The sequence below is a fragment of the Lipophrys pholis genome, assembly GCF_963383615.2.
Source record: "Lipophrys pholis genome assembly, chromosome: 2".
Taxonomy (NCBI): domain Eukaryota; kingdom Metazoa; phylum Chordata; class Actinopteri; order Blenniiformes; family Blenniidae; genus Lipophrys; species Lipophrys pholis.
Window position 1 is genome coordinate 13,124,802 of NC_137636.1, and position 23,789 is coordinate 13,148,590.

The following is a 23,789-nucleotide window of genomic DNA, read 5'->3' on the forward strand; positions in this document are numbered from 1 at the left end:
ATCTTAACCGTGATTACATAGTTGCATTTTCAACCAAAAAAGGGATATTGGGTCTGCAATTTATGGTGTGTTTTTAAAAGAAATTGGGTGTTTTCTCCGACAAAACAAACATATCTTAAATCGAGATTTGGTCACCATCAAAGCTGAGTGAGGCGATGAAAAAGTTAAAATAATGAATGGATATGTTTTTATTTGGGGATCGCATTAAGACTGTGGTTCATTCAGTTTTCTCCCTCGGTGTCACTGTCTGACCTTCCACTGGAGGGTGCTGCAATTCTTTTAAAGCTATTTTACGGCTAAGCTGAATATTTTTTTTGTTTTTTTCCATAACATTGATGATCACAAAATCAAAATATGTTATTGTCATTGTACAACTTATAATGACTTTGCTCATGACTAATCTTTATATACAAATATAGACACAGAAATAACTAAATGTACAGTAATAAAAAGTAAAAAGCAAAAAAAGTATAAATATGTTGTGCGATGTGTGACTGTTCGCTTTGCAAAGTTGAAGGTGAGGTAGATGGGCATGGTGTGTAGGCCAGTCCTTTATTTTGTATGGTTCCACACACAGTCAGAAGTGTGTATGCGGTATGCATCGTGTGTCTGAGCAGGGTGGTGAGGTGTGATGGAAGCCACCGCATACCAACACAAAGACAGTGGAGAACATTACACCCGAGCTTTAATTCTCTACACTGGCTGCCTGTGTCTCAAAGAACTGACTCAAAATCTTACTTCTTGTCTATGAAGCTTTGAAAGGCCTAAATACACGTCAGACTTAATGGTATTTGTGCAATATGAAACCTTCAGACCCGTGAGGTCCACAATAGGAGGTCTACTCAGTGTTCCCAGAATCAGAAGCAAACAAGGCGGAGCAGCTTTTAGTTCCTGTGCTCCTCACCTGTGGAACAAACTTGCTGGACACCTGAAGGCTCTTGACACATTCATTTCTTTTAAGCCAGACCAAAAAATGTATTATTTCCTTAGGCTTTCCATTGAATAATATATTTTACTTTAATTACCTCTTGATTTTGTTTCTTTTAACTTTATGTATTATACATTTTAGTGACATTTTAAAAATGTTTTTTCATAATCTTTATCACTTAAAATTACTATCCTTGCTGTAATTATTTGAGATCCAAATCTTTATTATTGTGTGAATAACACCAACCATTCAAATATAAAAACGATTTGATCCATTCAAATATCAAAATGTGCAGCTTTTTCAGGACATTCCTGCTATGCTGTATGCTTTGTATATCAATAACCTTAGAGGAAATGTCCCAACAAGGCCCATAGGAGAAGCCCTTTGGCTCTGCCTCCAGATTAAAGCAGATTGAAGAAGATCCCTTATTAGTTCCTTCAGCTTCGTCAGTGTCCCATGTGCATTTTCATTTCTTCTTTCTCAAAGAAAATGTATCAACATTGTAAAGAAGTCTGCACTCTATTTGATTTATTTGACATTATATCTGCACAGAGACCCGTGTTATTCGATCAGACAGTTGTACAGCGGCAGAAGTTCTTCTTCTGCGTGTTTAATTGGGTTTTTTTGGGATGAGCCTGGTCATCCAGGATACATCGCGTTTGAGCCTCGCGCCACCCCGTAGCAGTGATGTGGCTCAGACGGAGATCTTCCACGTCACAGGAAGTGCTGCAGAGCCGAGAGGAGACAGCTCGTCTTCGACAGCTTCTACTCATGTAAATATCGAAAACTGGACCTCCAAGGCCACCCCGGGATATAACAGTCGTGTCATTAGGTAGGTTATATTGTATTTAGTTTTGTTCTCCGGCCCCGTGGCGTGGTGTTTTGTTTTTTGACCCGCGGAGATGACTGAAGAGACGGCGAGCTAACGTTTACTGTCCTCCATTTCACTGCTAGCGTCGCCGAGCTTAACTGTTAGCTAGCGATCGGTGGTCAGTTTAATCTGCGACAGCATTTCCTACAACCAACACCTTGGACAAGCAGCACACCAACGCTCGAGCTTAAGTCAAACTTTGTCAAACATCTTATTTAGTGCAGCCGCAGGTGACTCGATGTGACACATATATCAACAGGAGCCTGCGTGTCACTCGCTCACGGCGACGTATCGGTGTAACTTTTACTACCTTGACTCAATGTCTGCTCTGTTTGTTTGCCTGAATTCTAATTTAACCACGTACAATTGCTGAAAACACAAGGACCAATCTTAACCATGTCAACGAGACGCGGTTATATCAAATTCCACTCCCACTTAACTTTTAACTACACGATGTACCACTTTTTCTGTCATATTTAAGCTTGAACTTTCTATATGCGACAGAACTCTGCTTTTTTTCTTCTTTTTTTTAATTAGTGTTATTTTCTGTGTCCCCTGTAATTTAAACGTCGGTAGGCCAAAACCAACCTAATAGATAATAGATCCTGTTGTGGGAGTCAGTCCAGACGTGCAATGGAAAGACTTGACGTTGGAAACGTGCAAATATGTTTAAATACACGTTAATTGAATAACTTTCAAATAGTCTTTCTATGCTACATTAAGGTACGAACAGGAATATCGAACAGGCTCAATGTTTTTCTTCTCTATATTGAAGGCTTGGAAATATTGAGACCTTGAAAATGATTGTGTTCAGCCCCAAAAAACTATGACTCAAAACCAATTAAGTTTTTTCGTGCAAGTGTTTTTAAAAAAAAAAAGAAAAAACATTTTCAGGGATGGTTTAATCTTATTAGATGATGGTGAATTCTGATATTGTTTGGCTACAGGTTAAATCTGCAAGTTTGCCAAGTTCAATCTTAACACGAAGTGGGAAAAAAAATCCTACGTGTTTTTGACCATGTCCTTTATCCAATACGTACACATGAATTGTTTGGGATGTTTTGGTGGAGGAAAGTGATGTGAAAAGGTGCTTTCATTACTGACTGTCCCAAAAGATAGGTAGATGAAATGTAAATTCATTATTCACCTGATGGTGAGGAAATTGACTCCTAAGGTTCTCTCATGCTGTCCAGGATCACCATGCTTGTCTGTATGATGAAATTCAGCTTTTTTGTCTTTGGAATTCTTCCTGTTTGTTGGTTGTTGTTTTTTTATGTCTATGTCAATGTTTTCCCATCGTTTGCCTGACCTGATGTTTCTCTGTTTGTTTATAGGTATTATCCAGTGAGTGGCGTTACTATAAAAGGATAAAGGGCCGGCAGCAAAATGACGGCTGCAGAAAATGTTTGTTACACGTTGATCAATGTGACCTCTGATTCAGAACCCCCCTCTGAAGTCAGCCTGAAAACTGATCTAGGTAATCAATTTTCGTTTCAAAATAATAAACTGTGATGGCACATTGACTTTTTTTCATTTTCCAAATAATCACACAAATTTTTTTTTTGTTTACAATAGAGTGGAAAGTATTGGGTTTAATTTTATGGTGCTCAATAAGAATATAGAATTTATTTTCTGAATTGTTGTTCCTCTATCTCACTGTCGTAGCAGAATGTTGTTTCACAAGAAACATTTGTAAAACCTTGTATATGTGTCAAATTATTGCTCATCAATATGTAGATAATTACATTTCTCAAAAGAAATATATTGATTCAAGATTTATTCAAGATGTAGAATTAGGTAGCAAAAAATCTTAATATGGTTATGTTGTTACAGAGAAGGGGGAGATCAAGGCAAAAACGGAGGCCCTGAAGAAGGTTATCACCATGATCCTGAATGGTGAGAAGTTGCCGGGCCTGCTGATGACCATAATTCGCTTCGTGCTGCCACTTCAAGACCACACCATCAAGAAGCTGCTGCTGGTTTTCTGGGAGATTGTGCCCAAAACCACTCCAGATGGCAAACTGCTTCAAGAGATGATCCTGGTCTGTGACGCCTACAGGAAGGTAAATTAACCAACAATTGTTTGAAGCTGTGCTACTCAATCAGAACTTTATAAATGCATTCATCATATGTTTGTCAGTATCTCTCTAGTAAAATAAAGATATCTTTCTAGTTTTTCTGTGTGTTGATTTCATCAAATCAATGCAGAAGATTTTTACATCTACATTTCTGAGCTTTTGTCATCTATATTGTTAACTGTATGATCAGTGAAAGAGTATAATGGCTTTAAACTAAATGCTTTTTTGAGAATTAAAAAAAACAAAACAAATCCTTTGAGCTGTTTCTCTTTGCTAATTTCAGGACTTGCAGCATCCAAATGAGTTCATCCGTGGCTCCACTCTGCGCTTCCTGTGCAAGCTGAAGGAGTCCGAGTTGCTTGAGCCTCTGATGCCAGCCATCAGAGCCTGTCTGGAACACCGTCACAGTTACGTGCGCCGGAATGCTGTCCTGGCCATTTACACCATCTACAGGTACAAGCTGTCGATCGCTTTACGTTGTGTCTTGGCTGTTTCATGCTTCATCAGCGTGTGAACAACAAGCATCTTTTCTTTTTTTTTTCTTTTCTTTTTTTTTAGGAACTTTGAGCATCTCATCCCAGACGCTCCAGAGTTGATCCATGATTTTCTCGTCAACGAGAAAGATGCCAGCTGTAAAAGAAATGCTTTCATGATGCTTATTCATGCCGATCAGGTTGGTAACAAACAGAAACACTTTCCTGTGTGCTGAAGCGTTTCTCTTAACAGCCAACCTCACGTCATGTCCCTCACATATTTCAGGATCGAGCTCTGGATTATCTCAGCACATGTATCGACCAGGTTCATACTTTTGGCGACATCCTGCAGCTGGTTATTGTCGAGCTGATTTACAAAGTGAGTCACAGCTTTAATTTATCTTTTTAAGCATCTCATAGTACATGATCGGTGATTTAACTTGTGAGCTCTTGATCTTTTTGCTCTGGCTGTCAGGTCTGTCATGCTAACCCATCCGAACGTGCACGATTCATCCGTTGCATCTACAATCTGCTGCAATCCTCCAGTCCAGCTGTTAAATATGAAGCTGCTGGAACACTTGTAACCCTGTCCAGTGCTCCCACAGCTATTAAGGTACATTCTAAAGTATTTTTTATTTGTTTCCTGTAATGTTTGTAATGCCCTCATACTTGTCAAGATCCATGCTGATTCCAGTAAGTTCTCTGGTCTTGTAAAACCTTTCATGGATTATTTTCTTTGTTCCCCAGGCTGCTGCCCAGTGCTACATTGATTTGATCATCAAGGAAAGCGACAACAACGTGAAGCTGATTGTTCTCGATCGTCTCATTGAGCTGAAGGAGCATCCTACACATGAGCGTGTGCTGCAGGTCCGATAAGTCAGGAGACCAGCTAGTTTTTACAGCCATTAATAATTAAAATGCTCTTTTACGACAAGGGACCGTTTTAGATTTCATAAAGGTTCCTATGTATTTAAAAAAAAAAAAAAAGCATAACTGTTCATTATGTGATTTAATGTAAAATCACAAAGCTTTAAAGATAAAAGAGAATAAAGTTGGTTTTGTCAGTCAATAGCTGCAGAAAATGTTTAGAATTTAGTTTCAATGTTTTGACAGTTGCATCTGTCTTACATCAACGTTGTTAGAATTTCAGTAGGTTGACACCAAAGCTTTTCCTTTTCCTCTCCCCAGGACCTCGTGATGGACATCCTCCGTGTTCTCAGCACGCCTGACCTGGAAGTCAGAAAGAAGACGTTGCAGCTGGCTCTGGACCTCGTCTCATCTCGCAATGTGGAGGAGGTGTGCTGCTTGTGCATAACGTTCCCCTTATAGTTGTTTTGTTGTTGCTGCTTGGTCACTATAGAAAACTATAACAAGTTAAAAACTGTTTCCAGTTGGTGATTGTTCTGAAGAAAGAGGTGATCAAGACAAACAATGTCACCGAACATGAAGACACCGACAAATACAGGCAACTCCTGGTGCGAACGCTCCACTCGTGCAGCGTGCGATTCCCCGACATGGCAGCCAATGTCATTCCTGTGGTGAGTTTCCTCTTTGAGTACATTCAAATGAAGACGTTCTTCGCATTCTTTATATGTATAAATATCACATTTTGAACAGAGATCCAAATGTTAAGAATTTGTGTTGACGCGATTTCCAGCTGATGGAATTCCTGAGTGACACTAATGAGGCAGCTGCTGCTGATGTGCTGGAGTTTGTTCGGGAGGCCATTCAGAGGTTTGACAACTTGAGACCCCTGATCATTGAGAAGATGCTGGAAGTCTTTCATGCCATCAAAGCTGTCAAGTAAGGCTTCGCCAACACATTCAGGAGTCTGACGGACTCCTCCGTTCTCTCCCAACGACTATCAGTCTGTTGTTAATGAGAAGTCGGTATTTTTGCAATTTAGCTGAAACTCCGTTGCCGATAGATCCCATTATCAGCTCGGGACCCTCTATTCTCATCGTGATAACCAAACCCACGCCTCTGGCATGATGCACTTCGCCGTGTTAGTTCATTAATCTTAAGTTAAAATGACGTATTTCATTATAATAGGCAACTTTTATTTCTTCATTTTGTTTTTGGGGGGGGATTAGATTCTTGGAGAAATTTTGGCAGCATTTCTACTGTGTCTGACCTGTTTTATTCCTGCCAACTGTTCATATGATCATGTCTCTGAGAATTGAAGGGGAAACGTCTAAATACTGAGTTCTTGAAGATTTTTGCTTTTCACTTTGAGATTTAAATCCTGCAGCAAAGTGCTCATCGAACCTCGCTTCAGTGCGTTCGATCTTCCATTGGACACCGCGGTTTTTCCAACTTAGCATTTTTTAATTTAAAGCATTTCCAAGTGCAGCGGTTGGCAACCTGCATTTTAGGATCGTATTTCCACGACAAAGAACCTCGAAACAGGTTTTTTTTTTGTGTTTTCATTCTGAAAGATTTCACGTTCAGATATAAGCGTTTTGATAACAACTGCAGTGCTGTGCATTTCACAAAAGTTGGATTTTCTCTGTTTACATGGAGACAGAACCCAAATAGAAAAAGTTTTAACTTGAAAAGATTGTTGTGTAAACGGAGCCAACACATTTCTCTATCACACAATCTCAATCGCCAAGCGGGAAAAAAAACCCAATTGCTGTTCATTCCTTTGTTCACCAGTCCCTTCTCTGGATGGCCAAGTGGAAGAACCCAAATGACCAGTTTCATTGTGAAGCCTCCCAAGAATAACAGATTTAGTAGTTCATCAGTGATACTATGGTCTATTTCAATACTTAACAGTTTAGTCAAAGTTCCTCCGGCATGACGTGACACAATTCTCACGGCAGCACGGGGATAACTGTCACCTAAATATTAAAAGTAGCCTTGATTGAGCGTTTGCGGATGTGGAGAAGAGCGGTTTGTGTAGTCAGGTCAACTAATCTACTGTTGGATTGTTATTTCAATAGAAAGCTATGTTGTAGAGTCTATTTTTGTGACCTTTCCTCAATTGTCTTTTTCACCTCCAGGATTTACAGAGGAGCACTTTGGATCTTGGGAGAATACTGCAGCACCAAGGATGACATCCAGAGTGTGATGACAGAAGTGCGCAGGTCCCTGGGAGAGGCAAGTCTCTTCACTTGAGTTTCAACTCCATCTGGGTCCAAATGATTTGCCACAATTATTTCACGCTTGCCTCCCAATTGTGCAGATCCCAATTGTAGAGAATGAGATAAAGAGAGAGACAGGTGAGGTGAAGCCAGAAGAAGAAGTGAGTGCGGCTCCAGCGCAGAAACTGGTGACAGAGATGGGGACGTACGTGACACAGAGCGCCCTCAGCTCCTCCCGGCCTTCGAAAAAAGACGAGGACAGGTAAGCCTTGCAAAATGTAGAGGATGGCTCTATAAGCTCATTGTATTCTCCTAAGTCATTGTAGTCTTTCCATTTTTTATTTATTTTTTGACTTGATGAGGTTTTGTTGTTCCCAGACCTCCACTCCGAGGCTTCCTAATGGATGGAGACTTCTTCGTGGCAGCTTCCCTGGCCACCACCCTAACCAAAGTGGCCCTGCGCTATGTTGCTATTGTTACCGACAAAAAGAAACAAAATGTAAATCATCACTTTAGTCAGAGGTCTTTTTCCATATTTGAAATACTCTTGGTTTCTCTAATGTTTTTTTTTTTCCCCCCTTCCACTTTAGTCGTTTGTGGCCGAGGCCATGCTGATCATGGTCACTGTGCTGCACCTGGGCAAGTCCTCTCTGCCCAAGAAGCCAATCACAGACGACGATGTGGATCGCATCTCGTTGTGCCTGAAGGTCCTGTCAGAGTGTTCGCCACTTATGAATGACATATTCAACAAGGAGTGCCGCAGATCCCTGTCACATATGCTGACTGTCAGACTGGAGGAGGAGAAGCTGTCACAGAAGGTAATGACAGTTGATTCAGGGAGCTGAACGGAATGTTTAACCTCGCAACCACGCAGCTGAGGCGTGGTCACAAACTGAGAAACCTAATGTGCGGACGCTGCCCCCAGTGGTAATTTATGGAAAGCCAACAAAGCTGTGCTGCAGTGCAACGCCAGTCAATTGTGTCCATTTCCGTTATGGAATAAGTCAAAGGCATTGCCACTGTTGCTACAGGTTCTTAGTTGAATTTTACGAACCGATGCATCTTCTGTCTTCTACATCAACGTCGCCGTGGTCACTTTGTGAGCAAACAAGAGAATGTATGTGTCTTGTTGTGATCACAGAAAGAGTCCGAGAAGCGAAACGTCACCGTGCAGGCAGACGACCCGATCTCCTTCATGCAGCTCACAGCCAAAAACGAGATGACTTCTAAGGAGGACCAGTTCCAGCTCAGTCTGCTGGCTGCCATGGGCAACACTCAGAGGAAGGAGGCTGCTGATCCTCTGGCGTCAAAACTCAACAAGGTGTGCCATGAGCCCAGAGCAGGGAAGCTTAATTACTTTGGGTGGAAAAAAGCTTGTAGTGGTGACAAAACTTCATTGGAAGAGATTCTCTTGCTCGTAGAGTGAATTGATTTTATTATTATGAAACTTAAGCATGAATATTTTAAGACTTCACTGAAGCCCCGGGGGATGAGGCACTATTTGCAAACAGAAAAGGAAAACAGTTACTGTCTTTTGTTTTGTGTGGATTATGCAAATAGTATAGAAATGTCTTGTTTGTAATCCCCTATTATGTTTTCTTGCTTTAAGTTTAAATAATCTTCTTTCTAGAGGCGATACTTTGCTTTATGACCACTGTTGTCAAGTAGAGTGAAAACCATCTGATATGTGGAATGTCAGCTCCTGTTTGTGTTGATTTATGTTTAAGTTGTCATTTTTATTTTATCTGAACCAGGTGACCCAGCTGACGGGCTTCTCCGACCCTGTGTATGCTGAAGCCTACGTCCATGTCAACCAGTACGACATAGTGTTGGACGTGCTGGTGGTCAACCAAACCAGTGACACTCTTCAGAACTGCACCCTGGAATTGGCCACTTTGGGTAAGCCTCGTGTTTTTTTCCACCTCACTAAATAAACATGCTTTTCTGCTGCGGCACTTATCGATGTGGTTCACATTTGTGCTGCGCCGTTTCTCAAATTGTCCTGTCGTCCTTCAGGGGACCTTAAGTTGGTGGAAAAGCCTTCCCCTCTAACTCTGGCCCCTCATGATTTTGCGAACATCAAGGCCAACGTCAAGGTGGCTTCTACTGAGAATGGCATTATATTTGGCAACATTGGTGAGCGCATTTAAAATGAGTAGTACATCTGGTTAGTTCTCCCTTTAGATCGCGTCTTATTTGTCGTGGATGTTTGATTCATTTATTCTTCTTCCAGTTTATGATGTGTCGGGAGCTGCTAGTGACCGAAACTGCGTCGTCCTGAGTGACATCCACATCGACATCATGGACTACATCCAGCCAGCCTCATGCACAGACGCTGAATTCAGACAGATGTGGGCGGAGTTTGAGTGGGAAAACAAGGTAGACACTTCACGAGTCTTGACTGATTGTTTCAAACTGAATTTTTTATTATTTTTTTGCAGGAATTTGTAAATTGATTCAGAATATTTCGAAATATTAAAGACCGTTCTGTTATCTTTTCATTCCAGGTGACGGTGAACACAAACATTACTGATCTGAATGAGTACCTTCAACATATCCTCAAGTCCACCAACATGAAGTGTCTGACTCCTGAAAAGGTTCGTATGAGACGTCACAGGAGAGCAAAGGAAGCAGAGCCCATCAAATAGGAGCTTGAAATGTGTCCGATTCGGTGGAACAGTGGTTAGCACTGTGGCCTCACTGCAAGAAGTCAGTGGTTTGAACATGCTGTTTCATTCCAAATGTTCGCTGTGGTACGTTGGCAAGAACTTTTGTCATGGTCAAGAGTGACGATACAAGAATGTTTCAAAACAACAACAATGGTTGGTTATTGTCCTTGAGATGTTTGTGAAACAGAAAATAATGCATAATATGATGGTGAAATGTACTAGAACAGCTGATCAAATTGCGCAATTACATGATACCCGCTAGGCCAAGGATCTTCAAGCTTTTTCAAACCGAGGACTACTTTGTTATATGAAGGAATACTTTCTGAATAATTAGTTTTAAATCACTTTGTTTACACTGACCTCCATCTGTAGAACACAACCTAGAGGTTATTGAGAACGTCCTTCAGGTATTGTCAACTGTAGGTTTTTGGACTGTGGGAAGAAACCCGAGTACACTTGGTAAACTAACCATCACCTCAGCATGCAGCAGGTCCATGAAAACAATTGTTTTCTCAACGCTCTCTGATTTCCAAATAATGAAGATATTTTTTAAAATGAGACAAAATTGTCGTGTCCAGAGTGAGTGTAGGTGTTCATGGTTGTTTCTCTGTCCTTTCCCTGTGATGGACCGGGTGCACTCTGAATGTCACCGGACATGCGACTGGTTTCCAGCGCTCGTAACACGCGTTATCGCGCTCTCAGAAGATGGATGAATTGTTAAGATGAAAGCCCTTCATTGATGAATTGATGCGTCTGTGCTGTGATTTCATGCACGTTTCTCAATCTTCTTCCCCTTTGCCTCACATTCTAGGCGCTGTCTGGCTTCTGCGGCTTCATGGCTGCCAACCTTTACGCCCGTTCTATCTTTGGAGAAGACGCCCTGGCTAATGTCAGCATAGAGAAGCCGATCCACCTGGGGCCCGATGCACCTGTCAACGGACACATACGCATCAGAGCCAAAAGTCAGGTGGGTCACAGCTGCCGCGCTACGAGCCCCTTACGAATCTGAGGAGGAAAGACTGAGCTGAATTCTAAACGTCTGACCTTAATAGGGACAGAATATTCAAGATGAGCGATTAGAATTGACACTGCACTCAACTATTGTTGAATGTTTTAAAGATCGGGTACTGATTAGTGTGTGTTGTTCTCAAACTTCTCTTGCTCGTTTCACAGGGGATGGCTCTGAGCCTGGGTGACAAGATCAACCTCTCCCAGAAGAAGGCAAATGTCTGAAACAACTGTCGTCCCTCCGTCATTCCTCTTTCAGCCTTTTCATCGCAGTACAATTAAGAACTCTATATGGTCAGATGCTTCTGTGCTCTTTTTGTTTATCGTTTTTTTTTTTCCACATAACTTCTTTGAAAACTACATCTCTGCAATTTTTCTTTTTTTTTCCCTGTGCTGTTTAATTTTCAATAAACATATGTAATAAATCATGTCAAATCTGTGCTGCACAATGTGGCGATTCAGTCTTTAAAGCCCCGGGTTCCACTCGAGTCTTCTCAGGGTGTGTTGTCCTGTTTGGGCTTGGCATGAATTAGTACTAATAAATAAAAACAAACTAATTATTTCTGTTATCTAAAGGTTTTTATGGCCCAAAGTTAAATGATTGTGCGACGTCCAGCTTCACAGCTCCAGGCTTTAATGAGCATTCCTCAGATTCTTCTTGAGACTTCTCACAGTGTGAAGCTGAGATCAATTGAATCGGTCTGGTCCCCAAAACTCACAATATCATGAAAACATATCTTAAGCAAGGACATCTTTTTCCTAAGATAGAGTATCATGCTGGGATTTTTGACAGACCCGTCTCCAAGTTCTGTGGTCATTGTGATAATGAGATGGAGAAGGATTAGTGTTGGCACAGGCCTGCATATTTCCCTTGCCGTCCTCTTTATAATGTATGAGTAAAGGGACTTTTCAGGTCGTAGGATAGATTAAAGGGTCGACACCCTGGTCACACATTTGCAATATCTAAAATCTGTCTCTCCGGGGGGTTGGATAAAGGCTGAAAGGTGGCTTTGAGGTCAGACCTTCAGCTGTGAAAATAAACGCCGGGCTCTCGGACAAACGCTGTGGCAGTCCGGCTACTGTGTGCCGTGAACTAGTCCTGTGTGGCGTGCGTTTTGTTCATGGCAATCACCGGCAAAACACCGAATGTAAAGGCTCACCAGCTTTTCTAAACTTATCTGTTAAGCAATGTATTTACTGTGACTTTAAAAGTCTTTTCGCGAGTGTCAAATCTTTTTGGAACGTCTGGGTTATACCATTTTTCCTTTAGACCTCTTAGGTTTTATTGTGATTTTTCTTAAAGTATTCATCACAATTTCTGCCCGAATATATCATTTGTTAGAGCTTGTCACGGCTTTTAAAAGTGTTAACGCCGTTAGTCACAGGAATTTAATCCTAAATCTGAAGTTATAATGACACTTCCACTATATCAATCAGACACGCGTTCTTCTCACACTAGGTGGCGCCACAGGCACCACAGCAAAGTCAGTCCTCGTGGAGTCTATTTCAAGCTGTAATAGACCCTTTATATTATGACACGTGATTGACATGGTGGCAATACAAGTCGTGCCTTCATCCTCCTCACGTCCATAATGTCAGATTGAACAAGTTAATCGTCTCTTCAGTATAAAAATCATATTTAATGGATTTCCATCACGGCGAGGGACAGTCACACCTTCAGACTGAAATGTACAACTTCAGTGTGAAATGTACGCTTCAAATAAAAGTGTGAAACATTTTAACAGGTTGATGACGACGGCAAACAAATCTGTGTCTTTATGAAGAAGCTCTGTGAGTTTAAATCATTAATTTGCTTACGAGGAAGGTTAAAACTAACTAATAACTAAAAGTAGTAACTCAGATATATATTTTTTACTTAAAGTGTGGTTGTGTGTCTTTTAAAGCTGTGAGTTCAGGGTGGTCAACAAATCAGTTCATTATACAATGACATTGTAATTTCAAGACTAAGAAATCAACTCTCCCTTTATGGAAGATTAATATTTTTAAAACAAAATTCTTCTTAAGAATCAATGCGGAGCACACTTATTTTTGTCCCACATAGCTGGTTATAATTACAAAGTTGCCTGACTGAAAAGGACACATTTCAAATACTTATGCCACTTTAGTTAAGTAATATTCTGTGGTACTTTTCAAGTATGACATTAGACTCATACTCTAGTACAATCTCCCCCATGTAACTACCCCTATACTCTAAAACGATTAGGATTACCCAGTTTTTTAATTGATATCCAACACATTTGCTCTTCACTTAGAGATAGCTCCTAAACAAATTGGAACAGGGTAACTTATTTGTACTTTCGCACAAGAAGAACATGCAAGCTCCAGGCTTGGAATCAAACAGGAGGAAACCCTCAGTGTGAGGCGAGGGAACTCACAACGACACCTCCATGTGTTACGGTAAAATCGTGCAAAGAAAATCAATTGCATGTTGTTTGACAATGCAGCTGGGACAGTGGTGGCCCGGAGGTTCTGACAGGTCAACCTGTGTCTCCCTGAGCACGGCTGGTCCCAACTGGAGGCTGTAGCAGCCCACCTCTCCCAGTGGAGGTCATTTCCCCAGATGGATCCGTATGCTATCGTAAATTCAAGTTGGGCGCATTGCGTCTGACGTTTTTGAGTCACAGTAAAGCCAAATGCTGGATTGGGAACACGAGACAGGGTAGTTTTACCATGATGATGTGTTGTTGCAAGAGTTTATTGTATCTGTAAGTGTACGTTAAGTTGTTAAGAACCATGAATGAGTGAAGAGCACAGTAGAGTACACATTTTCAGTAATCTTTCCATCTCTGCAGACTTGTCTTTTATAGATTTGGGTGGACTGACAGGATCATGGCTGCAGGGAGGCATGGTGCTGTCTCAGGACGGGGCTGCAGAGTGTGTGTGTGTGTGTGTGTGTGTGTGTGTGTGTGTGTGTGTGTGTGTGTGTGTGTGTGTGTGGGTGGGTGGGGGTGTGTGGCGGTGGTGGGAGGAGGGTGTCGAGGCAGTCACACACAGCCTGTAGAAGGGCCCCTAGCGCCAGACATTAGTACTGGCCTGGCTGATCACTCCTACTATCGGATCCACATCTCTCGGCCAGCGCAGTGTTGTCGCGGCAGTATCGCGGTCAGGCGTATGGACAGGCGGCCGTAGCTCCGTCCGGGATCCGTCTCCGTCTGTCACCGCGCGCAGGGCGGACTTAACACACCGACATAGACCGGGAAGGGGGGGGGGGGAGCCGTTTCTCTGCGATTCTCCACCGCAGGGCCTGTTCTTCAGTTCACAGGGGGAAAAAAGTGGGTGTTTCGGCGGCGGCGGAGCGCAGCGAAGTGTCCTCGATGGCAGGCTGGAAGGACGGCTCGGTGCAGGAGAAGTATCGGCTCGTGGTGGTCGGAGGTGGCGGCGTCGGGAAATCAGCCCTGACCATCCAGTTTATCCAGGTCAGTAGCGTTTCGGATCTCCTCTTGAATTCACCCCTGGGTTTGATTTCTCTGGCGTTAAACACGAACAGAGGGAGAGACCGTGAGAAGACGGGAGGCCAGACACGGGAACCCCGCAAACGCATACCGGGGTGTGTTTTCTACTCCACTTTTTTTTATTCTTTTTTTTTTTAACCAAGGCCTTCAACTATTTACGGATTATTCTATGGGTGCGATAGAGAGAATCATTTAAAGAAGGGAAGACGGCTGTCACTTTAACGCGACGGTTTCCGAGAGGACCACTTCCACTTTGCAGTTTCTGCTCAGAAGAGAAAGGAAAGTAGGACTGCGGAGTTTGGCCTATTTTGTTGAACTTAAGTCCGCAAAGTAACGCGGCGGATTAAGAGAGCACGTTAAGTTGTTACAACGCCTGCAGATTGAGTCTGCATTGGCCTGGAAAAGAAAGGAGACTGAAGTGGAAGAGTGTGCATGCTGTAACACACACACACACACACACACACACACACACACACACACACACACACACACACACACACACACACACACACACACACACACACACACACACACACACACACACACACACACAGAGAGGAAGAGAGAGAGAGAGAGAGAGAGAGAGAGAGAGAGTTGCACATAAATCACATTAGTCTATGTCAGAAGATCAGTGAAGTCAAATTCAATCAGATATGAAATTCAGCCCCTAAACAGATCTCCATGGCTCTCTCTGGAAGTGAACGAGGCTGACTGTGGAATGAACCACAAAAAAATCTAAATTAAAAAATAATAAATGTCCATTAACTTTTCTACTCAAGTATGTAGACCTTCCTCCAAATCTGCTGGTTCGCCTTATTCCACTCACTTCCTGCAATACAGGACACACACAGGTTTTATTGTCTTGAGTTTTACCTCCACCACCCAGAAAGACAATGTCTTGAGGGGGCGTTTATGATAGCAGTCTTACTTGAAAAGTCGTTGGTGTGACATATGAAAGGCATGTAAACAGTTTACCTCCCTCCATTCCCTGGTTGCATTCCTGCACTGTGCAGACACAGCCTGCCTGCCTCTGACCTTCCAGGCTTTCATAATAGTCATCGAGGAGAGGGCTCCTTTTCCCAAAAGAAGCCCACACACACACACACTCTGTAAGAGATTGCCCTTTGCCTTGTGTGTGTGTGCGTGTGTGTGCGTGTGTGTGTGTGTGTGTATGCGCCCCCTCCTTTCATGTCAGTGTGTTACTGCTGGCTCGGACTTCCAGGAGACTAGACTGCAGGCAGCTGCATGTCTCCACACTGTCAAACAATAGTGGGCTGGCACACGTTTCAGGGTGGGGGTGAAAAGCTTGTGTGTGTGTGTGTGTGTGTGTGTGTGTGTGTGTGTGTGTGTGTGTGTGTGTGTGTGTGTGTGTGTGTGTGTGTGTGTGTGTGTGTGTGTGTGAGTTGGTGGGGAGTTGTGTCTAATGAGGGTTCAAAAAGCTCATTAACTGCATACCAAGTAAAAAGGGATCAGATAGTTGTGGCACAGATTGTTGCCACGGCCTACTGACCTGCAGTGGGGTAGAATTTAAAGCCGCATACGAAGCAAGCCTGTGATTTTCTTGTTTCAATCAATCTCCATAATGTCATTGCTTGCCGGTGGATGATCAAACATCATATCTGCTCTTAAAGTTGCCGATCCCAGAATTACACAGAAATTGTGGATTTATCACCTGATTGTTATCAGTTAAGTTACGTCTTCTACGCCAGACTTTCTAGAAAAGTCATTTTTTAAGAATATAACTCAATGAAGGTCATTCTTGATCATGATCATAGTTTTTAACAAGACTTAACGACTCGATTGAAGCGCGTGTGCGATCATGTTTTCTCTAGATTTTACTCGAACATCCTCTTTATATGAATTTTGTATGGAGCTACACCCACAGTTAATTTCCTCTCTTGTTTTTTTTTTTCTCACTGTTGGCTGGCTCGTTGCCATGATAGAGAGAGAGAGAGCGAGATAGAGAGAGCGAGAGAGAGAGAGAGAGAGCTATTCAGATGTGAACGAGAGGAGAGCCGACACGCTCTTCAGAAGTTTCTTGAAAGTGGCCTGCCAGGAGAAAAGACCTAACAGCTGGTTGTGAAGTTGAGGCTTTCCCCCCAGATCTCTGCAGCGTTTCGGAGGCCGTGTGTTTTGGGGGTGTGGGGGGTCTGAGTCAGCCTGGGTGGGTTAATGGTCATGGACCATGTGGAATTTAGCCCTTTGGCAAAGGAAGTCCCTCTACTGTTGCTCCTAGGACCTCCTAGTTTTGTATGGAAAAACATGACCTGCTTCCTGAATCACTGGAACTGCGTGCGTGTTGGTGTTGGTGTTAATGGTGACAGAGTATTAGATTTAGTGTTGGGTATTGTGCCAAAAAAATATGGAGTCTGTCATAAAAATGTTATTACATGTGCTATAAAATATGACACGTTTACTCAGTTTGAACTCATATAAGTACTTCTCTAAATAACGTGTCAAGTGTCTTTTCTTCTTTTTTTTGGGGTTTTAGCCTGAAAGCCTTTCTATGGAGTGTTTTACAACACAAACATTAACTTCCTTTGACATGGGTGTTGTTCGGTTGGTAGAGCGGGTCGTCCCTCTCAATTGGAAGGTTGCAGGTTTGGTTACCTATCGGTCCACATGTCAAAGTGTCCTCGAGCAAGTCACTGAAACCCAAACTGCTCCCGATGGATGGATTGAGCACCTTGCATGGCAGCTGCCTCCATTGGTGTGTGAATGTGTGTGTGAATGGGTGAATGTGATTCACAATGTAAAGCACTTTGGGTGCTGCTCAAGAGGTGGAAGAGCGCTACATAAGTGAAATCTATTCACCATGACCATTACATATCAGTTGTGCAACAAAAATATCACGTAAGGCTGCGTGTAAATCGGTTTAGGATCACCAAAAACATGTACTTACTTGTTAGTAAGCCAGAAGTGTTTAGATAAAAAGGCACAAAAACGGAGTGAGTAGTGGCGACTCGTCTACTGACTTCGATTACACCTATATTGAACTTGCGCTGAACTTTAAAAAGCCACTGCACAGACCCCTTACACAAGAGGGACAAAGTATATTGCCCAGACAGTCCATGCAATTGATGTCATTGTGACTGATTCATTTTAAACAATTTCCAAGCAAACGGCTCAACTACATCAGCTTGAAGCCTACGGAACGGAGTCCTGAGGTGTGATACTGTGTGCTGACTTTGACGAGTCCAGGATGAACTGTTTGCTACTACTGTATAATGAAGGATGACAGGTCCCTGGATCTGCTGGCCACCCTCATGCCAAGCAGGTGACTCAAGTAGTGCTGGGATGACATAAAATTGAGTCATCTGACAAAAGTTGTTGACCACAGTGCGCTGCTTAATGTGACGTCTGTGAGGGAGGAAGCATCCCAACTGGGGGAAAACATGACTCATGTTGCTCATGTGAACACTCCATGTGGGGTGGCCTTGTTTTTTCTGAAACAAATGTTTGATCAGTGTTCGTATTAGTAATGGAATATCATAAAAGCTGCTGTGTTCAGTCAGCACAAGCAAAGAAGCTGCTGGCGTGAGACGTCACTGCGATGAGACGCTACGGCGAGCCGACTGTCGGCCGCAAAGTTCAGTGTTTGTGCGCTCGCATTCCTGTTAGAATAAGTGTGGCGGCGGCTCTCAGCCGGGAAGATTCACATTCAAGTGGGAAACATCCTGACTGATCAAGTCCAGACAGATTATTCGAGGAGTTTTGTCGACCTCGGTTGGATTTACAGAAAGAGCACGAGCGATCTTTTTCTTCCAACTGGAATCCACCCACTTTGCACATTTTTGACATATTTTCTACCATGACTACAAAGACATGAGGGCATTCAGGAGTGGCGTTGCCAAAAGCAGGGGTTCAGTGGAACAGCGTGCAGTTTTAAGTGCAGCCCTCCTCGGGCGTGTGGAGGCAGGGTATGGCAGTGATTGTAGTGTTTGAGTAAAATGCAGAGTGTCGTTTCATTTCTCGAAAACAGCCACAGGTGGTGAAGAGAGTTTTGAGCGCTGCTTTTATGAATGTGCGTGTGTTTTAAACTCAGGCAGGTTTTCTTTCTTTTCTTTTCTTTTCTTTTTTTTTTACATTTATCACAATTTGCAGCGTTCATACAAAGCCCATTTTATGGAGACATGCAGACTTTGCCTGAGTGATGCGTCACATGCAACAAAACATTTTGTGTGTGTGTGTGTTTGCTGAGTACTATAGGGAGATCATCTGCTAATTTCTCACATAGCAGATTGCAAATAAGCACCGTCATTGCTTTTCAAACAGGTGTTTTGACCACAGAAAACATAATGGCAGCAGAAGATAACTTTGGAGCAAACATTATTATTATTATTATTATTATTATTATTATTATTATTATTATTATGATGATGATGATGATGATGATGATGATGATGATGATGATGATGATGAGCAAAGTCACTGTTATTGTGCCCTGTTTCCCTTTTCCCGTTTCCCACCCTCTCCCCTCATTTGACCCCTGTTCATCGGCCAATCACAAATATCCGTTTCCCACGCACGCCGTGTGAATTAGCAAACCAAATTCCACCTGTATGAGGCGGCTGATACTGCAGCTCTTCTTCGGTGTCCTTCTGACATCACTGTAACCACTTAAATTGTAGAAGTAGTATGTGTGTCGTCGTCCCCCCCCCCTACATTTGGTAATTCTGATGCAAAATGAAAGTGTCCTATTGCTATATATATATATATATATATATATTTATATATATATATATATATATATATATATATATAAACCAACCCCATGAGGGGCTTTGCTTTCACTGCTGTAGCTGTCTTTCTATTTCTGTGTTCCCATACTGGCATCATACATAATTAATGATACATTCTAACCCGTGTGAACATCAAACTGTAACCACATACAAGCTATCGTATGTATTTTTGTAAATACAGTGTTGAGTGCGTCAGTTCTGAATTCAACATGGCTGTTTCGTTTGTACATTTTGTTGTTCTGAAGCAACAGAGGTCTCGGCACACAGAAAATACACGAATATTGGTATATTTGTTTGTTCAGCTGCGTGGTCCGGTGGCTGAAGTGTGTGAATCTGGCAGCTGTGGTCTCTTGGTGTTATTGTTGTATGTTTTGCACAGATACTGTCAGGTTCAATAGGAGCATGTCAGAGTGGTTAAACCATGTTGCATGTGTCATGGCTGCTTGAATGTGAAGAGCACCTGTAGTGGTTTGTTTGTTTTGCGGAGCATGACGAGAAGCGTTACTGACTGTCCAGTCATATTAGTAGCGTTAAGGATCGGAGCACCAGCAGCCACTAGTGAGGCTTTTATTTTTTTCTCAATTTAAGGATTATACTTTAATGCCTTGTGGTGCTCCGTAGGAATGCACTTTGCAAAAGGGAGTTCAGGATCTGTAAAAATACTCCCACCCATCTGGGAAAGCTCAAGAGACGAGCAGGTCACCCCCAACTAATGACTATCCAGGGAGGAGGACTTCTCTTAATCAGCATAAGCTCAATGTACAAAGAAGATGCGATTACAAGATGAGACCATTTGATTATTCAGTATCAAATCTGAGTTTATACAATGCACCAGTTTTTGTAACGAACATCTATTGTAACTTAGAGGGAAGAATCCGTTAGAGTCACACTTTCTTCTTCTTACTTTTTACGACGGTTTTAACAGGACGCCTGGTTCTTCTGTGACTTTCAGTGGCCTTCACCCATTTACATGTGTTGAATTGAGTTGGCCTGCTTCCATGCGCTCATGTTTATATGCACGCACGCACGCACGCACGCACGCACACTTTCACTTGAACAATGGATGTTGCTCACCTTCCTTTGTTACCGTGCTTCTGTATTCTGCTTCTTCTGTATACTTGGAAAAAAAGGAATTGTAAATACTCGCATTACTGGAACTGAGCCGCTTTTTGGAATCATTTTACTTTTATGGGTGTAATTTCAAGTATAGTAGAAGAGTACTTCATATTTAAGTAAAATCATAAGTTGCTTCTGAGAACAGCTGCAGTTTAGATAAATATTGAATCCTTTTGATCAGATTTTTTGGAGCCAATAAGTTTATTCATTCCACATTTTTCCAAAGCAAATTGTCATGTTGTAGTTTAATCTGAGAAATGTGCTCACATGTTTGTTATACATTTAAATCGAATGCCTGCTATTGACAATCCAAATAAATATAGTTTAAATGTAATACCTTAATTCATTTGAGTGTTTTTAAACAGCAGCGCTTTTACATGAAAATAGTGTTACAATAGTTGTGCTTGAGTTCAAATTTTCATAGTTTGGTTCTTTCTTTTCTTTCAAGAATTGCTTTAGATTTAGACCATTATTTCCATCATTGAAGAAATGGGAGTCTATGTAAGGTGTGAACATATAATGCCATATTAACTAGAGAAAAGCTAGTAATTACCCGAATACCCCCCATTATCTATTCACCCTGACTCATTTTTCGTGTTGAATGTCACAGTAATAATGTGAATTTGTGTGAAAAGTGCGTCGGAAGTGCTCAAATGAATGTTTCTCATTTGCAAATCTCCCAAAGGGTCTTTGAACGTTTTGGGGCTGTACAGCCAACATAAAGGAGACATGCAGTGACGCCACATTAACATATGATTCATTCAAGTAAGGTACACGTAAGAAAAACAAGTAAATAAAAGTATGGGAGTCATTAGAGGGGTGTTCACACTCTACTCCGCTCAAGTGCTTTTAATTTCCTGATGACAGCCTGCTCAGCCCACCCTCAGTACCTGCAAAGAAACACTCGTCCTCTCAGAACGAACAAATGACTTCATCGATAATGTTGAAGATGCACCGAGATCGTGACACAGAACAACAGTAGGGAGCCGCTGTATGACGCCGGTAACGAGACCCTCTGTAAACCAGTTCTCATTCATCTTGTCTGGAGCGTCCCCGGCTCTCAGTGCAGCAGAGTAGTTAGCTGGAGGCGAAGGTGTGATCCTCAATGTTCCCCAGAAGACATCACAGATCTGAGATTAGTTGGAAAATTTCAGTTCGCTTCTCCTGTCTGTTTCTCTGCAAAAAAACAACATGAAAGAAACAAGGTTTTCTATGAGAGAGACACAAGCAGAGTAAAGAGGGTTTTTTTCTTCTTCTCCTTTTTGTAATCAGAGAGCCAAAACCTCTTGATGTGTTCTCAGAGCACACTTGGCTTTCTCGGCTTTATTGATGCAGAGTGAGCCGATTCTTCAACAAGCTGGTGAGTGTCGGTGAGAAACAGTGACTGGCCACTTTTTTGGGGTGGGGGTGGGGGGGTCATTTATTTAACCTAATGAGATCCATTAGATCTGTGCTGACACACAGGTAATAGTGAGATGGTCAGAAAATGTGTTAATTTATATGTATTTGTGTATTTTTAGTCTGAAATACATCAGATCTTCAGAATTTTGACAAATAACCCTGAGAAGGGGAAAAACTAAATCTGTTTATCCCTGAATTTTTCCCCTTTTCAAAGCTTCCATATCTCAATGGCTAAACAACATACAAGCTTGAAATTCTGCAAACTGTTTTTTTCGGCTACGTTGAGATCATTTAAGAAATATAACATAAATGCAGGATAATCAGTAAAAGATTTTCTTTCTGAAAAAGCCCCATTTTGCCATGCAGTGACTCAGCTGTAAGTATCTACCATCAGACCGTTGCTCGTGGGCTGATTAACGATGAAATGCGGAACAATAGTATTTGGCTTGATCCAGTTTGATCTATGATCTTGTTTAATCCACTATGGATCAGATTTTCTTTTCTGAATTTAGGTAAACTGTAAAGTCTGTCTAATACAAAATGCTTCCTGCTTTGTCTCCTTACTTTTTCTCCTTTATACACGTTTATGCTTGTTGACACAGAAAACAATAGGATCTGAAGTGAGCTGGCAGTTTGTATTGATGACAAAAGTCTTGTGTGTCGAGATGTTGTCTCCTCTGATGATTTCTCATTACTTTTTCAGGTACACAATAATTATCCCTGTGTATTCTTAGTGTAGATGAATCTCAAATCCACCTGTGTTATCTGTGCTTGTTATCTGGTTAGTGCGCCTCAACGCAGCCAGACAGACAGAGAGGGCAGCCAGTTCCTCTGTGTTGTTTTTGGCTATTGTTCTGTATTCACACATCTGTCTGTTTCAGAATAACTGGTCACAGTATCGGGTCTCGCATCGCAGAGTCATATACCAACAGCTCTGTCTATGGGAAACTGAAATGGTGCCGGCTTATTTTAGCAACTCGCTGCCATCGCTTTCACACATATACGTACACCTTTTTTTGGTAAACATGTAATCATACTTACTCGGTGATTATATGTTGATGTTATTTAGTACGCCATACAGTATAGAGTTACATCTACCACCACTGTTATGTAATGTATTAGCTCCTTCGGTAGTTTTCCACACGCAGAGGACATTAGTCCGGAGCTTTTGTTGCAGGAGCACTTTGAATGGTTCTTATTGTGCGTCTGTGCTTGTCGCTGATGCCGGGCCCTGAATGGCCTGCCGGGCAGCTGGTGGACATTTGGCAAGTCTCATGCAGATGGTGTCCAGAAGCCCGCGGGGCACCTGCTGTCCATCAGGGAGAGGTGAGGCATGCAATGAGACAGCCCCTCAACAGGTGACGGTGGAAGGCGAGTCACTGTCCACATGTACTGATGACAATGGCCGAGTGTAGCCGGGCTCCTCAGAAAAAAAAAATGGGCGTCTGAGTCGCCCTCCTGCTGATGAGATGCCAGATCGTAATCAGAATGGCCATGCAGCGAGCAGCAGGTATACAATTGTGGATACGCTCGGGGACGTCTCGGTTGAGTCAGCGACACAACTGTTGTGTGACTGTTACGCTGATCTAACATGTGTGACTCCGTGCACGGCGACAGTTGGCGTCAGGCAGCCCAATGTTAAATATTAAACTGGCACACACCAGCTAACAGCTGCCTAATACTTCCCTCTAGTAAGTCAAACCAAAACACTGCCATAAAGCCTCTAGTTGTCTGGGTCTTTGTGTTCCATCTTTATTTTACTAGAACATCCTATAGAGATTGAGATCTATGTGTGAGGCTCAGATAGCAGCTTTAAAACACGGTCACACTGAAACCTCTTTAAGAACAACATCCTCCTCTAGAATGTGAGATTCTTGAATTCCTTTATTAAAAGCTGAACAGGGTGTTTCCAGCATATTGATGTTTGAGGTGGGGCTGCACAGT

General features: G+C 42.2%; 2 protein-coding genes across 2 annotated transcripts in view; both read left to right on the plus strand.

The window, feature by feature from the left end:
- The first annotated feature begins 1,614 nt into the window (after positions 1-1,614).
- copb1 (COPI coat complex subunit beta 1) lies at positions 1,615-11,681 on the plus strand. Its single transcript, XM_080492438.1, has 22 exons — positions 1,615-1,760; positions 3,134-3,276; positions 3,633-3,862; positions 4,161-4,330; positions 4,436-4,550; positions 4,637-4,729; positions 4,826-4,963; positions 5,098-5,217; positions 5,539-5,646; positions 5,742-5,888; positions 6,008-6,153; positions 7,356-7,452; positions 7,538-7,698; positions 7,815-7,935; positions 8,027-8,254; positions 8,578-8,757; positions 9,191-9,335; positions 9,453-9,572; positions 9,670-9,815; positions 9,944-10,033; positions 10,917-11,072; positions 11,279-11,681. Exons 2-22 carry the CDS (start codon positions 3,186-3,188, stop codon positions 11,336-11,338), a joined length of 2,862 nt encoding a protein of 953 aa, XP_080348564.1. The 5' UTR covers positions 1,615-1,760; positions 3,134-3,185; the 3' UTR covers positions 11,339-11,681.
- A 2,413-nt stretch (positions 11,682-14,094) lies between these two features.
- The window catches only part of rras2 (RAS related 2), a 29,822-nt gene continuing 20,127 nt past the window's right edge, over positions 14,095-23,789 (plus strand). Inside the window, exon 1 of the mRNA XM_080458164.1 lies at positions 14,095-14,550. Within this exon, the coding sequence (XP_080314290.1) occupies positions 14,449-14,550 (102 nt within the window). The 5' untranslated portion in view covers positions 14,095-14,448. The remainder of the gene's footprint in view (positions 14,551-23,789) is intronic.